At 33.1% G+C, this 18,115-nt stretch overlaps 1 protein-coding gene across 1 annotated transcript; it reads right to left on the bottom strand.

Moving 5' to 3' along the window:
* Positions 1-6,334: 6,334 nt before the first annotated feature.
* LOC132736993 (peptidyl-tRNA hydrolase 2, mitochondrial-like) lies at positions 6,335-15,503 on the bottom strand (the record flags this gene model as incomplete). The annotated part of the gene is given in 4 exon segments (XM_060724223.1): positions 6,335-8,420; positions 12,528-12,640; positions 14,199-14,320; positions 15,396-15,503. Coding segments are annotated over 4 exon segments (393 nt in total), but the record flags the coding sequence as incomplete, so codon positions are not given.
* Between the last annotated feature and the right edge of the window lie 2,612 nt (positions 15,504-18,115).

Genomic DNA, 18,115 nt, shown 5'->3' with positions numbered 1-18,115 from the left:
AGAAAAATGTACTAACATTTTAAGGAAAGGTAAAAACATTCAAGATCCAAGTTATATTTACATGTTATGTGCTGTTAAAGACTGATTTTGCGGTATTTTATCACCATATTTCTTCTGCGTTAATAACACAGTATGGGCTGTTTTTGCATATGTTGACCATCTTTTAGTAATTTTCTTGGATTGTATGTGCCAATTACAATATGTAAATTACGTTATTTGTTCACCTCACAATATTTTTCTTTTAAATACATTTCTAAAATTTTCATGATAATTGACTTGAATCTAGAGACGTGCTACTTGAACATGCACAAGGTCTCATTAAGAAGGTGAGAAAATAAATGTTGAGAAAATAAGACAAACTCATTATACTTGAAGTGAATATTGTCAGTGAAAGGTTATTGCTAGATGGAGTTTTATTTCTTTGTTCATTAATTCTCATCACTAACTCTTGACTCAATTTTTATAGAGTTAAAAAGAAATTGGGCTATGGTTTTTATAAACCAGCATCTTTGGGTTCTATATATATATTTAGAACAGTTTAAAACTTTTGTTTCATATCTTTCATTTTAGCTGAATTGAAGTAATCATGTACTGTTAAGCCCGTGCTTTTTCAACACAATGTCAGTTAATATTCATAAAACAGAAAAATTTAACTTTTCATTATTAATATTAGGAATTCAATTATATAAAAAAGACATGAAAAATATAGATCATTAACTTCCAGTTGTTTTGTTCTGATGGACACCATGTCAATCATTTTATAATTGCCCCCCCCCCCTTTTCAACCTGTCACACTTTGTGTCTGATTCTTCAAAACAGGAAATAAAGCAATGCCACAAAACCAGCTGTTTTCAATAATTACCAAACTAGAATGTTTTAATTTGGAATATAAAGAAGCAGTGTTCATTGTAATCATGTTTAACAAAAAGGATAAAGTTTAGATTAATTTAATCTAACCTTGACCTTTAATTGACCTTGACTGTCAAGGACAAATATTTCAGTTGTTACAAAAAAATGATGTTTGGTTTTAGTTTTTATTATAATTTTCTTCTTTTTAATTGTTTAGAATTATGAAAAAGTTGAGCATGGCCCCTCTGGAGATTCTTGTTTACTGAGTTATGGCCTGGCCCCTCTGGCGATTCTTGTTTTAAATACTGAGTTATGGCCCTTGAATTAAAAAAGAGTTTTGGACTGTTAATGATTTTGTTTCTCCTGCTATACAGTAGCTGCAACATGCTACAAAGTAGCCACCACATACTGGGAAGAAAACTGTCCAATAAACTTTCAAAACAACTGCTGAATTGGCTATCATCAGGTGACCCATGTAATCATGGACCCGTAGCAGGGCTCAAAAGCAATCCAATGCAAGGTCTCCATAAAAGCTTGCTATATACCAAGTTTGTTGACAATTTCTAGATGTAGTTATACACCAGAAGCAATTTTTCACTAACAGGGACCTTGACCCTAGTTGTTAAAAAAGGTTAACACATAAGCTTGCCATGTACAAAGTTTAATTTACAATATCTGGTCCCTATCCTAGTGGCCCAAAAACAAGTTATCCACATTAGTTTGCTGTATACCAAATGATGACAATCTCAACTCAGTGTAGACAACCAGCCTGGGTAATTCATCTCACCTTGTGTAAACTTGATGTATTGCCATTATGATTCATCATAAAAGAACACTAGTAAGGTTTTAAATATTTATTAACAAGAATGCAAGCTGAACACTTAAATGTTTCTTAACAAAATGGTATTGTATTCCATACAAATAAAATACAAAATCACTATAATATGATGGTACAGCTATATGGCAACAACCAAAATAAACAAGAGGGCCATGATGGCCCTGAAGTCGCTCACCTGTATAAAGGCCCCCCGGAGCGGGCCAGTTTAAACCAAAGGGCTTTTATTTGAACAAACTTGGTAGGCACCAATTAGAAGATGTTTCATGCTAAATATCTAAGCTCTAGGTCTTTGAGTTTTTTAAAAGAAGATGTTAAGTTTTTACTACTCAGATATAATGAAAAACAATGACCCCCACCCCTGCGAGTCTTATTTTTACCCCAGGGCTTTTATTTGAACAAACTTGGTAGACAGCCATTAGAAGATGTTTCATACTTAATATCTAAGCTCTAGGTCTTTGAGTTTTTTAAAAGAAGATGTTAAGTTTTTACTACACAGATATAATGAAAAACAATGACCCCCACCCCTGCGGGTCTTATTTTAACCATTGGGCTTTTATTTGAACAAACTTGGTAGACAGCCATTAGAAAATGTTTCGTGCTCTAAGCTCTAGTTGGTTGGGTTTTTGAAAAGAAGATTTTTTTTAAGATTTTACTACACACTTATAGTTAAAAACAATGACACCCCTGGGACAGGGCCAGTTTTGACCGCAGGGCTTTTATTTGAACACACTTTGTAGACACTCACTAGAAGAAGTTTCATGCTTAATATCTAAACTCTAGCTATTTGGGTGTTTTCAAAGAAGATTTTTTAAGATTTTGCTATACGCATGTAAGAAAAATCAATGACCCCTCCGGAGGCGGGCCAATTTTGACCCCAGGGCATTTATTATACCCCGCAAAACGAAGTTGTAAGGGGGTTATACTGGAATCAGCTAGGCCATCCGGACGTCACCCGTCCGTTGGTCTGTTTTTCCTTGTCCACTCAATAACTTGAGATTCCTTTGGCCCACAGTCTTCATATTTGGCATGGAGGTTAGTCATGATTAGTAGATGACCCCTTTTGATTTTGGGGTCACTGGGTCAAAGAGGCCTTGACTTTAAAAAGCTTGTCCGCCCAATTACTTGAGATTCCTTTGGCCCACAGTCTTCATATTTGGCATGGACGTTAGTCATGATTAGTAGATGACCCCTATTGATTTTGAGTTCACTGGATCAAAGGTCAAGGTCACAGGGGCCTTGACTAAAAAAACCTTGTCTGCCCAATAACTTGAGATTCCTTTGACACACAGTCTTCATATTGGCATGGAGGTTAGTCACGATGAGTAGATGACCCCTTTTGATTTTGGTGTCACTGGGTCAAAGGTCAAGGTCACAGGGGCCTTGACTTTAAAAGCTTGTCTGCCCAATAACTTGAGATTCCTTTGGCCAACAGTCTTCATATTTGGCATGGAGGTTAGACATGATTAGTAGATGACCCTTATTGATTTTGGGGTAACTGGGTTAAAGGTCAAGGTCACAGGGGCTTTGACTTTAAAAAGCTTGTCTGCCAATAACTTGAGATTCCTTTGGCCCATAGTCTTCATATTTGACATGGAGGTTAGTCATGGTTAGTAGATGACCCTTATTGATTTTGGGTAACTGGGTCAAAGGTCAAGGTCACAGGGGCCTTGACTTTAAAAAGCTTGTCCGCCCATTAACTTGAGATTCCTTTGGCCCACAGTCTTCATATTTGGCATGGAGGTTAGTCATGATTAGTAGATGACTCCTATTGATTTGGAGGTCACTGGGTCAAGGTCACAGGGACCTTGACTTAAAAAACCTTGTCCATCCAATAACTGTGATTCCTTTGACCCACAGTCTTCATATTTGGTATGGAGGTTAGTCATGATTAGTAGATGACTCCTATTGATTTGGAGGTCACTGGGTCAAAGTTCAAGGTCACAGGGGCTTTGATTAAAAAAAGCTTGTCCGCCCAATAACTTGAGATTCCTTTGACCCACCGTCTTCATATTTAGCATGGAGGTTAGTCATGTTTATTAAATAACCCCTATTGATTTTGAGGTCACTGGGTCAAAGGTCAAGGTCACAGGGGCCTTGACTAAAAAAACTTGAGTTTAAAATTTTCACATTTGAAGCATGGAGAATACATATCTTAGCAACGCACTGGCTTTGTAACCTCAGATTTGGCAGGGTGGTTGTCCTTGAGCTCTAAATGGCCGCTGTTGATTCTGACAAAGTGGTTTGCAGGGGTATTCACGCCATGACAGTGGCAGTTCTAGTTTTAACAAACTTTGTAGACACTCACTAGAACATATTTCATGCTAAATATCTTAGCTCTAGCTCTTTTGGTTCTTTAAAAGAAGATTTTTTTTTGTTTTTACTATATGCATATAAGGAAAATCAATGACCCCCTGAGGCGGGGCCAATTTTGACCCCAGGGCTTTTATTTGAACAAACTTGGTAGACACCCATTAGAAGATGTTTCATGCTAAATATCATAGCTCTAGCTCTTTGGGTTATTTAAAAAAAGATTTGTTAAGGTTTGACTATTATGCATATAGGGAAAATCAATGATCCCCTGGGGCGGGGCCAATTTTGACCCCAGGGTTTTAATTTGAATAATCTTGCTAGAGGTTCACTACACAATGTTTAATGTAAAATGTCTAACCTCTAGCCTATGACCCCCAGGACGGGGCTAATTTTGACACTAGAGGCAAAATTTGAACAACTTTGGTAGAGTACCTATAGATGATATCATATACCAAATATCAAAGCTCTAAGCCTTGTACCTTCAGACAAGATTTTTTACTATATGTACATAGTGAAAATCAATGACCCCCGGGGATGGGGCCAATTTTGACACCAGTGCTTTAATTTGTACAATCTTGCTACAGGTTCACTACACAATGTTTCATGCAAAGTATCTAACCTCTAGCCTTTGTCAATAAAGAGATGATGATTTTTTAAGTTTTTACTATATACATATAAGGAAAACCTATGGCCCCCGGGTAGGGCTAATTTTGACAATAGAGGCAAAGTTTGAACAACTTTGGTAGACTACCTATAGATGATATCATATAACAAATATTAAAGCTCTAAGCCTTGTACCTTCAGACAATAATATTATGTACATATTGAAAATCAATGACCCCCAGGACGGGGCCAATTTTGACTCCAGGGCTAAAATTTGTACAATCTTGCTAAAGGTTCACTACACAATGTTTCATGCAAAATATCTAACCTCTAGCCTTTGTGAATTTAGAGAAGATGATTTTTGAAGTTTTTACTATATACATATAAGGAAAACCTATGACCCACGGGGTAGGGCTGATTTTGACACTAGAGGCAAAATTTGAACAACTTTGGTAGAGTACCTATAGATAATAACACCAAATATCAAACCTCTAAGCCTAGTACCTTCAGACAAGAAGGTATTTCAAGTTTTTTTTACTATATGTACATATAGTGAAAATCATATATAAATAGAAACACGCAATTCTATAAATAGAAACACGCAATTCTATAAATAGAAACACGCAATTCTAAAAATAGAAACACACAATTCTATAAATAGTAACACGCAATTCTAAAAATAGAAACACGCAATTCTAAAAATAGAAACACGTAATTTCTGTAAATAGTAACAAGCAATTCTATAAATAGAAACACGCAATTCTATAAATAGAAACACGCAATTCTAAAAATATAAACGTTGTTGTTGTTGTTGATGATGATGATGATGATGATAGATATGTATAAATATAAATATACACACACACACACCAATAAATATATAATTATGGTCATTTAATGCACAAATCTGAGAAAATTCAGTAATTTAAACTTCATGGTCAAGGTCATTAAAGACCCCAAGCAAATTTGGGTTTGATAAACAACAATTTTCAGTTATAATATGAAGTTGATCCCTTCAATAATAGCAAAGTTACAGTCAGTTACAGCCAAAACAATGAAAATTTCAATAATTTGACCTTCAAAGACAATGTCATTAATGAGTGAAGGTCAAGGTCTTTCGGTATATTTTTAAGAGTTATCCTTGAAGATTATTATATTCAAGTTTCAAGACAATCCATTCAAAAATAACAAAGTTACAGCCAATAATAGCCAAAAAAATGAATATTTCAATAATTTGACCGTCAAGGTCATTTATGAGTGAAGGTCAAGGTCTATCTAGTTATTTTTAAGGGATATCCCTGAAGATAATTATGTTCAAGTTTGAAGACAATCCATTCAAAAATAACAAAGTTACAGCCAATAATAGCCAAAAAAATGAAAATTCCAATAATTTGACCTTCAAAGTCAAGGTCATTTATGAGTGAAGGTCAAGGTCTGGCTGGTTATTTTTAAGGGATATCCTTGAAGATTATTATGTTCAAGTTTGAAGACAATCCATTCAAAAATAACAAAGTTACAGCCAATAACAGCATGAACAAGCAAAAATTGGACTTTTAACCTTGAAGGTCAAGGTCATTTATGGATGAAGGTCAAGGTTAGTGTGGTCTACTGAAAGGTCTTGTCCCAAGGGTTGTTGTGGCCAAGTATGAAGACAATACACCAAGAAATAAAAAAGTTATGATCCAGGTACAAGTTTGCGGACGGCAACGGCAACGGCAACTATAACAATACCTCTACTTTTTTTTTCAAAAAAAAAAAAGTCGAGCTAAAAATGTCGCACTCTCAAAGTAGGCATTACTGAGGGAGGTCAAAGCAGACATCTTCGAAGACCGAAGACAAGGAGGAGTTCTTCTAGATCCACCAGATTGGGGAAGCAGTGCATGGTCCATGGCAGAGCTGAAAACTGGAAGGAGTGAACTTGTCTGTCCGAAATGCATGTCTGAGGCACCAAACCAATAACACCTGTCCGAAGCATCATTGCTTGTCTGTGTGTCCGATGGCCTATGTCAGGAAACCTTACCTGTCCGCTTCTTGATCCTTTATTTTAGGCAGCAACACATTCATTAGCTAAGCAACATAATGCATACAATGGTCTCATTGGCCTCCCGTGTATTATTTCATTAATAAAATCTAAAACATTTGCATTTTATTTGGGCTCATTCAGTGAATTACTGAATTCCATTCAAATAGGTCACCACTTTAGATTATAACATACTTTAAGGGCATGACTGGTGACATGTCCGGGGTCCGTACTCTTAGTGCCTGGAAGGGCAGATGGACCCACATTGAGCACAAACTACATACATACATGACATTGCAACATACAGTTTCTGTTATCAGAACAGAAAAGAACAGACTTTATTATTCAATATTTAATGTAACTTTTTTTAAAAGTGAGGAAAGTAAAAAATGTAAAATTAATTTATTCATCATATTTTTTCTTACATATTACTATCAACAAATCTACATGAAAATATATATAAACAAATGTTTAGAGAAAGCTCATAAATAGCTGATAAATAGATATCAAAAATAATTTGTTTTCATTCATATTTGCAGCTCAAAAACATTTAGATGCCATTGCCAGATCTACTATTAATTAATAAACTGTAGAAGTATTATAAGTGTTGTTAATTGTGTTTATATTATAGTTAAAGGATGTATAGCCATGCATGTTAATGCATACACATTGGGTTGTTTCCCTTCTCCGTAATTTTTGTGAGGAAGTCACTTCTCCCTTAAATTTCCCCCCAGGAAGAGCCCTGTTTAGACAGACTTTTACTTGATACAATGGAGAAAAAAACTTGTCAAAAACTCCCAGCATTAAATTACTATATGTTTACATGTTTAGTTTCTATCGCAGGTTAGACCAAAATACTGTAGCCGTTCCGTGTATTCATACTATTGTATTCAAGGTCCGCAGACTTACGGAAAGGACCGAAAAGTTGCGATTGCTGATGTTCATGGAAGAATTACTGCAGGATATTTCAAAAGATGGAAACATTAACATGCTTAATTTTGTGCCAGAAAAGCATCGATATATGTATGTGAGAAAATAAAACACCTTAACAACTTCAATCACATACACCAAGAGCTTGCAAGGTTGTCCACTCTTTAACTTGACTCCTCTTACAAATTAATTGTTAAAAACCTTCCTCTTACAAATTAATTGTTAAAAACCGTTCATTTTTTTTCAATTTACCTACGGCAATTCATACCAAACAGAATACTCTCTCCAATAAGATATTGTACATCCTTTGCTGAATTGTTCTAGTTCTCTAGCTAGTCTAGCTTTGTATCACAGAATTGCTTCCGATAAGAAAATATTATGTATGTTCACTAAAATCGTTTTCCATCATTTAATTTATCACCCAGGCCAGCCCCTTTACATGATCTTGAAATTTGAAGAGGTCCAGTTCAGATGATCTGACATCTTAACCTGCAACTTTGTGTCAGAATTTTCAATAAGTAAATCAAATTTTTATATTAATTTTTATGTTTTTTTTTTAATAATTCATAACACATGTATGTCTAAGAAATTTTAAGTTGTGTCAACTGTGTGTAAACAATCTGTTACAGTAGCTAAATGTGTAACAATACAATATTTCATATCTAAATTTCTTGGAGACATTTAATGACTTTCAAATCCATTATAAAATGTAGAAGAACAGTTTTCTTCTTTCCCAGCATTCAAGTTGTAATCTCTTAATTCATCCTCGGAGAAATTCTTCATAAGTCAGTTCCAGACTGCCTTTTGCCTTCCCTTTCTGTCAATAAAGTTTCAAATGTCCAGTCACTTTGTCAATTAAATTGGCTGGACCTGGAAACAAATAAACACTTTTTTCTAATTGTAAGTTGAGAAAACATTTCCTGAAATACATTGTACCAGACATTGCCTTTCATGATAATTAACAGTACAAAAAATTCCTATAAGCAGGTGCTTGGTCACCGTGACCTTCATCTTTGATCTACTGACCTAATAAAATATATATACCAAGTATATGTTAGTGTTCATCCGTGCTGTTCTACAGAAATTAGAAACCTCGATGGGAGCGATAGCGACAGGAGAATGTTTCTAATTTCTGTAGAACAGCTACGGATGAATACTAACATATTTAGTGTCAAACTTTATTTGGCCTCATTAATATTCACTTTATTACATCACTACCAGTCTTAATCAATTACCTGAATGGTGGGTTTAAATTTGACCTTATAAATATGCATGATTTACGTCACTTTGCGCGCGAAGACGCCTGTGCGCCTTGTGTTTCAGTTAAAAAATATGAAGGGCGGCATACTAGTATGGCTTATGCGAGTTTCCATTTTCTCGATATTGAAACATTTATTTTTTGAAAACATTTTTGATGAGTTGGATAAGTGTTACATGATATGATTTATACAATTTGATGAGTTTGACAACTGGAACTCAGTAGCTAATATCTGATATGATTTAGACATGTATACACTAAATGTCATGTGGTAACACGAGGTCATGTAATACAAAATGTATATTTTCCAAAAACATAATGTCTACTTTCACTTTCTGTCTACCAAAAAAAAGTGAATAGACACACGTGACTTTCCTCTTAGTTAAAAATTAATTAAGACCTTTATCTACATGCGTAATAAAAAATTGACATTTTGTATTGGTTTTACTTTTACACATGCAGTATCCTTTTTGCCAAGACGTGGATTTACATCTGAACTGCATGTATCCTTTATCAATAAATGCAAAATTACTGTAGGTTGACCTTTTGACGTCATTTTTACTTAATTAATATTCAAAAGCAGCCCACGGAAGCGCATGTGCAAATTTATGCAAATGAGCGATTCTATGAAACACTATGAAAAATAGAAGGTGACTATGAACAGAATTTGATATAGTATCGACTTTTATCCTTCTATGAAAATTAACACTCATTATTTTGAAGAAATACAGCGTTTCCATTGGATGACAAATAAAGTTGGACACTAATTGGCAATTGTAAATATCGAAAGTATGGAGTTTGTTATTTATTTTATATAATTATTTTATCTATTTCAACACTGTACAAGGAACATTTATCATGTTTTAATACCAATTTGACATATTCATATTAACATAGACCATCAGCCATCTTTAGAGAAATTTACAAGCTCTATTTTTTCTTAATCTAAAGGTCAATGAAACTTTGATCTTAATAGTCTCCTCAAACATCCCATAATTCATTATTATGTAGGAACTTCTGATTCAGGGTAGTCATACTTGGTACAGGTTAGTAAAACTCCCTGCATTTATTAAACTGAAACTCTAAAGTAACCATGAACTTAATCTAGACTGATCCGATTGACCTTTCAAATAATATGGTATTCTGCTAACCACATACAAAAATGTATAATTACCAAAGAAAGTTTATAAACTGAAAACATGTGCCATTTGTAGTCAAGATTTCCCTAACATTGACCAATTTTCAAGTTAACAGTTATTTATTTTTTTACTTTTGAGGTTTAAGTAACTTTAAGTAACCTCAACTTGTAATTGAGTATTTTATTAAACACCAAATCATCTTATCATTGGAGTATAGCAACTTTATCAAACAACATGAAACAGTTAATCTAAAGAAATCAAACAAATAGATGATTCAACATGAATAATAATTAATATGACAAATACAAATGCACAAGGTTTATATATATATCAAACATGTAATTGATCATCATGATGATTATATTTAAAAGCAATAACTTGGAGTGTTCTAGATAACAAGAGCTATCACAGGAGACAGCGAAGCTCGACTAATAAAATACTGGACGCAGTAAGAAAGACAAAACTATGAAAGAAAAATCAATTATGTATAATTATGTATTAAGTTTTAGTAAAAAATAACATTGTTAACATAAATTCCAAGATTAAGGGGAATAATTCTGGAAATAGTCATGCTAGAGTTATGAACCTTGTCACACAACACGTGTGTAATGATAAGAAATATATATTTGAAGTTTGAAGTAGATATTTAATGAAATGAAATTTACTATCATTTAATCAAAAGATACATCCGCTGAATGAATTATTTCCACTGAAAAAAAAAGCCCTTAAATCTTGAATCAGTATTGGTAACACCTCTAACATTGGATGTTTGTATACCTTTTTTAGCAGCAGCTAAAACAACTTGAAAAATCTGCCTTATCATAAATAACTGTAATGTAGCAAACAATTTATTTATTTATTTATTTCTATTACAAAAAAGAAAACATAATGCCATTGCGATAAAACACTTATAGTATATGAAACTCGTTAGTTACAAGGATATAACACTGGCTGGGGCAACATCAAGGGATGTTTCTGCTAAAAGAAAAGGCAAGGCCGAGACAATTGTTTGTAGAAACATCCCGTTTGCAGTGTTATATCCTCGTAACTAACTCCTTTCATGTACTATAACTTTTACTTAACAGGAACATGTCATTGACAGAAACTTGCCAAAGATTGTATTGTTAATTATACAAATAATGAGCTTTCGTTGATCAACAGAAACTTGTTAGGTGATGCAGCTATTAAAAATTTGAAAACCTAGCTAAACACCTTTTTCCAGTACTTTTTGTACATTCCAGACGTTAGCTTTGAATAGCGAAAAGAATGCTTTTAGCCTTTTTGGATTAAAATGAAACATATTTTTTTCAAGTAGATACCTTAAAAAGTTAAGAAGTTACATTATTTCTTAAAGAAAATCCTAAGTTCAAAGAGAGATAAACCTGTAAATATTGTTTCAAAAGTTATGAACCTTGTCACATAAAATGTAATTGATGATAAAGAATAAGTATTTGAAGTTTGAGGTAGATACCTTTAAAAATAACAAAGTAAAAAATAACATTTTTAAGTAAAAAAAAAGTTTATGGGGATATCATTCTTACAATATTGGTGCTAGTGTTATGAACCTTGTCATATAACATGTGGTTAATGATAAGGTACATATATTTGAAGAATTAAGTTGATCCCTTAACAAATAAATAAGTAACAGTAAAAATTATATTTTTTAAGGAAAATTCTAAGTTCAAGGGGAGATAAATCTGAAAATATTGGTGCTAGAGTTATGAACCTTGTCACATAAGATGTGGATGATGATATGGTACATTTATTTGAAGTATGAAGTTGATCCCTTTGGAAATTAAGAGGTAACAGTAAAAAATAGAATTTTTTAAGGAAAATTCTAAGTTCAAGGGGAGATAAATCTGAAAATATTGGTTCTAGAGTTCTAAACCTTGTCATATAAGATGTGGTTCATGATAAGGAACATATATTTGAAGTTGATACCTTAAGAAATTACAAAGTTACAGTGAAAAATATTTTACTGCACCAAAACTTTAATCTGAAATCTGGACGCGGACGCCGGGGCGAGTAGGACAGCTCTCCCTATACTTTGTATAGTCGAGCTAAAAAGTGAGATGGACTGGAACAGAAACCATAATTAATAAGTCAGATAATTGGTATAATTATAACAAATCAATGAAAGAGTTTAAAACCAGATTCAAAGCAATACCTTCATACGTTCAGTGAAGAATTGAAATGATACAAAACATTTTAACCAAAATGTAACAACAATACTGTCATTTATCGGCTTTCAAAAAATTTACTACAAGACTTCAGGTGCTCATAAATGAAATATTTCAGACAAATGCAAGCACCTGAGTAGAACCATGATATTCTGTAAGAATATGTTATAGACAAAGCCCTTTGTCAGTGTTACATTAACAACTTAATGTACATCTGACCTCAATGTATTTTATCTACTCGATGTTTTGAATGTACTGATATTTTCAAATGTACAAAACATAGATGAAAGTGAAATCAAAGTCACACTGCAGTAAAAACGCTATATATTGCAATAGTGCCAAAAGTCTATATGACATGTTAGCGTCTAACAATTTTACAAGTAATATGTAACACCCATACCTGGCCCTACAGCTAAAACTGTTTTAGATCCACTAGCTATCTGAGTTCTTCCAGCATCTTTGATAATACTGCATATCAAACCATTAGCAGACGCTTCTTTAGCCAGCTGTAACCTATACAATTACACATAATATCAAACATTTTTTGTAGTGACTAAAAACTTTATGAAAATGAGCAGATTCCTATGAAATATTGTCAACAATATGAATTCTGCATCATCCAATTTTTCTTTCAGATATAATTTTGCATTTTTAAATGAGAGAAAATGTCAAGATGTTTCAGATTTGGTGCAAACCTTTTGTATGTGCAGAGGAATATAAAGATATAAAACAATAACAATACGGAAAAACAGGCATAAGCATTATCAGATGATGTTTTTACATATTGTTCAGCATTATTAAGGAGTTGACTTACAATAGTGCAGACAACTCATTAGTAAAACAAGTTTTTTTCTTTGTATTTCAGGCTAAATCCTAATGAATTACTTTGTGGATTATGATATTAATTTACCAATTTTTAAATTGTTTCATTCATATCTAGGACATAATACATGTATAACTGGGCAAGAAACTGGTGATTAGCTTTATCTTTTCCTCAAATCGAGTGCATGCACCAACAATTTGTCTATTTGATCATTGTGACAGGGTATCTTTTTTCTCCTTAAAAGCGTTTAGTTAAAATATTAGCTAAATATAAGCTAACTTGCGTAAGAATTAAGATTCTATCAGCCCTATAGTATTTAAATTGTGTTAACACTATGTTATAAAATTTTATGGATGTAACTTTATATAATAACAGCATTTAAACATTATGCTTATGGATAGATTAGATGTCAAACAGACACCAACATAAGGCCATCCTTAAAAAAATGTTTGTTTGCAGTAACCCGACCCAGAATTTCCAAGGTGGGTAGGTAGGTCGATTTTTTTTTTTTTTTATTCAACTGTACTCCCAAATAAACATGGAATTTCAAAATGCTGGACAATATATGCTTTGATAATCTGGTAACAATTAATAAATTGATAACTGAATTCTAATTTAATAAGACCTACATTTTATTTCTTCTATTATCCTTTAAAAGAACAAAAACAAAGCACAAGGCATAATTTCCTGATTCAAAAAAAAAATTTTTTTATCCAGACCATGAAAAAAAATTTTGAGTAGGGCCATCCTTAAAAAAATGTTCGTTTGCAGTAACGCGACCGACTCACAAAATTTGCCCCTACTCAAAAAATTTTTTCATGGTCTGGATAAATTTTTTTTTTTTGAATCAGAAAATTATGCCTTGTGCTTTGTTTTCGTTCTTTTAAAGGTTAATGGAAGAAATTAAATGTAGGTCTTATTAAATTAGTATTCAGTTATCAATTTATTAATTGTTACCAGATTATCAAGGCATATATTGTCCAGCATTTTGACATTCAATGTTTATTTGGGAGTACAGTTCAAAAAAAAAAAAAAAAAAAAATCGACCTACCTACCCACCTTGAAAATTCTGGGTCGGGTTACTGCAAACAAACATTTTTTTAAGGATGGCCTAGGGGCAAATTTTGTGAGTCGGTCGCGTTACTGCAAACAAACATTTTTTTAAGGATGGCCTAAGGCATCTTATCTATTCATTAGTTGTCCAAGTTCATATCTATTTTAATTATGAAATTGAATAAAAAATCTTACAGTGATTGTTCAGAATCTGTTTTCACAACAACCTTCGGCTGTCCACAAGCTTTCCACGCATATAAGGTTTCTGAGTCCTTCATCATGGCCTTTTCAGCAGCTCCTAATGCACCATGTGCACACTGTAAAATAAAACAAATTGTATCATAGTTTGGGGACCTTTCTGTTGAAAAAGTGTCAGAGTTAAATCGTATACATATACATGCACAGTGCGGTAACTGGAGTGCAGGTATCAGTTACCCGCACTCCAGATAATGCCAGTTGATTGGTTCATTTTTGCTGGGATTTACATATTGTGACGGCAGACAAAGGGAAAGGGGCAGAAATGTCATATTCAAATGCTCTTTCATTGGTTCATTTTTTTCTGGGGTTTCGTATTATGACAACAAGGAATGTGCTGTCATGTTTGACTATGATACAAAAGAGAAAGAACACAAAAACACTCGGCAATCTGATTTATACTCGGGGGGCTACGCCCCCTCGTACAAATCAGATAGCCTCGTGTTTCGGTGCTCTTTCTATTACTTGTACAAAAATATTCCCTTAGATTATCTGTTAATGCAGTGTTTTCAAGGATGTACACATGACTGATAGGAAACAGTTTTAAATCTATAAAGTTATATTTCAAACACAAGCACATGTTTGTCCATGCTCTATAGATATTTTAACAGGAACATGCCATTGACAGAAAACTTGCCAAAGATTGTTAATTATACATATAATGAGCTTTTGTTCATCAATAGAAACTTGTTAGGTGATGCAGCTTTTAAAATTTTTAAAACCTAGCTAAACACATTTTTTCCAGTACTTTGTGTACATTCCAGACTTAAGCTTTGAAAAGCGATAAGAATGTTTTTGACCTTTTTGGATTAAAATGAAACATATTTTTTGGAAAATAATAATGATTACATATCAAATAATAATTTAGAAAATATCTATGATTATGGCATGTTAAAACTGTTTTAAATTTAAATATTCTTATTTTATTTTTGTAAAATTTGAGATAGGAAGTAAAGAAACATTAATAATTTTCTAACAGATCAATTTTTTCCACCTAACATGGTAAAATAATAATAGAAATAGAAATATCATGTATAATGCTGTATACTTCTTTACATGCAATTCCTCAAAGATAAATCTTTATTACAGACATTAATATACATGTATTTATATTTGATTGACAGAAACTATATTTACTTGAGCTGCTGCTTTTCCTTTTCCCATTTTAAGATCATTCCTTACTACTATTACCATTTTGTATTCTCCATCGTCAGATAACTGTGGCGAACTGTCAGTCAAGTCTAACTGAAATCAAATACAAATACAAAGGTAATTCTGGGTAACAAGGAAATTCAAACTTATTTCAACTGATGCTAAATTGATATAATAAAACAATTTCTGCATTATCAGTATCACGTTTTTCTCTGAATCCAGAAGTTTATCATTAAAATTCAATGCCGTCATATAGGAAACGTTAAGTATGTTGATAAATACTATGAATGTGCTATGACGAAACGTTAAGTATCAGGGCTCACGCTGTCGGTCGCCATAGTCGCCATTTGCGATTATTTTACAAGATTGGCGATTATTTTTGCATTTTGGCTACAAAATCTGGCGATTATTTTTTACTTCCAACAGTGTTTATATAAGGTGTAAAAATCGATAATGAATGCAGTAGACCCAATTAACACCAGCGGGATGCATTTAATTGAGTGTCAACTTTTTACCGGTCACGTGCTGCTAACTATATTGCCCGAGGTGATAAAATACATGCGAGATGTATAATTGTATAAGTACTTTAAAGATATTGTCCAGCATTTATAATAGCCATCAAATATCCGTCAATTAGCCACAAAAATCGTTTTAAAATTGATAAACTGGATATTGACTTACCCAAAATTTACCGTGAATTCCAGTAATTGCAAATTTTTAATTTTTTTTTGTTTTAAGCTACTTGACTAAATCGCCAGTGGAAAACAATGGTAAAATATTTAAAAAGTATTAAATTCCAAACATTTATTTGCACAACAACCAAATTTGTGAATATTTCTTCAGAAAACAGGAAAAATCCGATTGTCACATATTTTCGCGACACCGATAATTTTGATATTTATTTAAAGGTGAAATAAGCTATGTTCTGTTTAAAAATCTTTACTACTATGGCAGAAAATTTGTATTACATTGTTGATGATGATATTTTTCAGTAAATTATTCAGAAAAAAGGCTGCATGAATGAGTTTGCAAACTTGTGTTGTTTCTATAGGCTAATATGACCTCGATCTACTCCAGTTCTGTGTGAAATGTGGAAATTGACAGTGGTTATAGCTGACAAAATTTGATTAGAACAAACAAAAAAAGTTGTCTGATAACAGCATTATGTAAAGTTATAATGTATCTTTAATATTATTGTTATACAGTAATTATACTAATTATAACGTTTTTATTCTGTTCTATAATAACAATTAAAGTTGTGGTTCTATTTAAAAAAAGGTAGTTATCAATATACACAAATGTATCAGTTTATTTGAGAATCCTTATAAAACTGAAAGATATAAATGTAATGTTTATTTAATCAACTGCTTATGTTGTTAATCGCTAATTCGTGAATAGTCCGCTGAACGTTTGGCTATTATTTTTTTAAGTTAAAATTATTGGCTATTATTTTATTTGAGCCAGTGTGAGCCCTGTATAATAACAATTAAAGTTGTGGTTCTATTTAAAAAAAGGTAGTTATCAATATACACAAATGTATCAGTTTATTTGAGAATCCTTATAAAACTGAAAGATATAAATGTAATGTTTATTTAATCAACTGCTTATGTTGTTAATCGCTAATTCATGAATAGTCCGCTGAACGTTTGGCTATTATTTTTTTAAGTTAAAATTATTGGCTATTATTTTATTTGAGCCAGTGTGAGCCCTGAGTATGTTGATAAATACTATGAATGTGCTATGACCAATTGTCATCTTTTTATATCATTTTCTGCACACATACTTGTCCTGTAAAAATGCTACACTTAACTGATATTCTAATGTTTTGTATATCATATCTACTTAAATGTCAAAGGTTTATAAAATGTGCCACATGTCGCTAGTCAAAGTCAGGACCCTCGGAATACACTACCGGGCCGCTTACACACTATGTCATAGATCAGAAATGTTCCCTATTTAGGATAGATGTGTAAGCGGCCAGAAAGCTCAGTTCGTACACCTGTGGAATGGTATTCTGAGGGAACTGGGTTCGAGTCCTGGTCAGATTGCACCCTGTTACATTTGGCGCCAAACGGGGGACTGTGTCTTGATATAGATCAGAGTTTAATTAGCATTGCTTTGAAACCCTGAGAAATACGGGAACAAATTTCAATATAGCTGGAGGTTATGTCAAGATTCAGAACTGTTCACTATTTTAGGGTAGAAGTGCAAGTGGCCGGATAGCTCAGTCGGTAAAGCAGCGGAACAGTATTCCCAGGGTCCCAGGTTTGATTCCCAGTCAGGGTGCATATTTTCTCACCCTGTGACATTTACACTATATACCCTAATTTAGTGAACAGTTCAATACTGTAACATTCTCCCCAAATTATTGAAATTCGTCCTCAAATTCCAAAAGAGTAAAGTGAACGTGAAATCGTAGTCACAGCTTTATAACATCATGTTCAACTGTTGGGTGACAAATGTCAAACGGTGAGAAAATTTGCAGCCTGACCATACTGATCTAACCAGGAACCTTCGGAATACCGTACCACAGGCCTACAGATTCACCTTTCCCACTGCTTACACATAATCTTCTCTATTTAGTGAACAGTTCAATACCATGACAGAAAGAATATCACAGATTCACTAGGCGCTGGCTAGGGACATGCAAATAAACGCAAATAAAAGACTGATCGAGATATACTTTGAGGACGAAAGTATTAAGC

Source organism: Ruditapes philippinarum, unplaced genomic scaffold (assembly GCF_026571515.1).
Source record: "Ruditapes philippinarum isolate M1 unplaced genomic scaffold, ASM2657151v2 ctg11576_1_1_1_1, whole genome shotgun sequence".
NCBI classification, from domain to species: Eukaryota; Metazoa; Mollusca; class Bivalvia; order Venerida; family Veneridae; genus Ruditapes; species Ruditapes philippinarum.
This window is presented reverse-complemented; position numbering and strand designations above follow the sequence as displayed.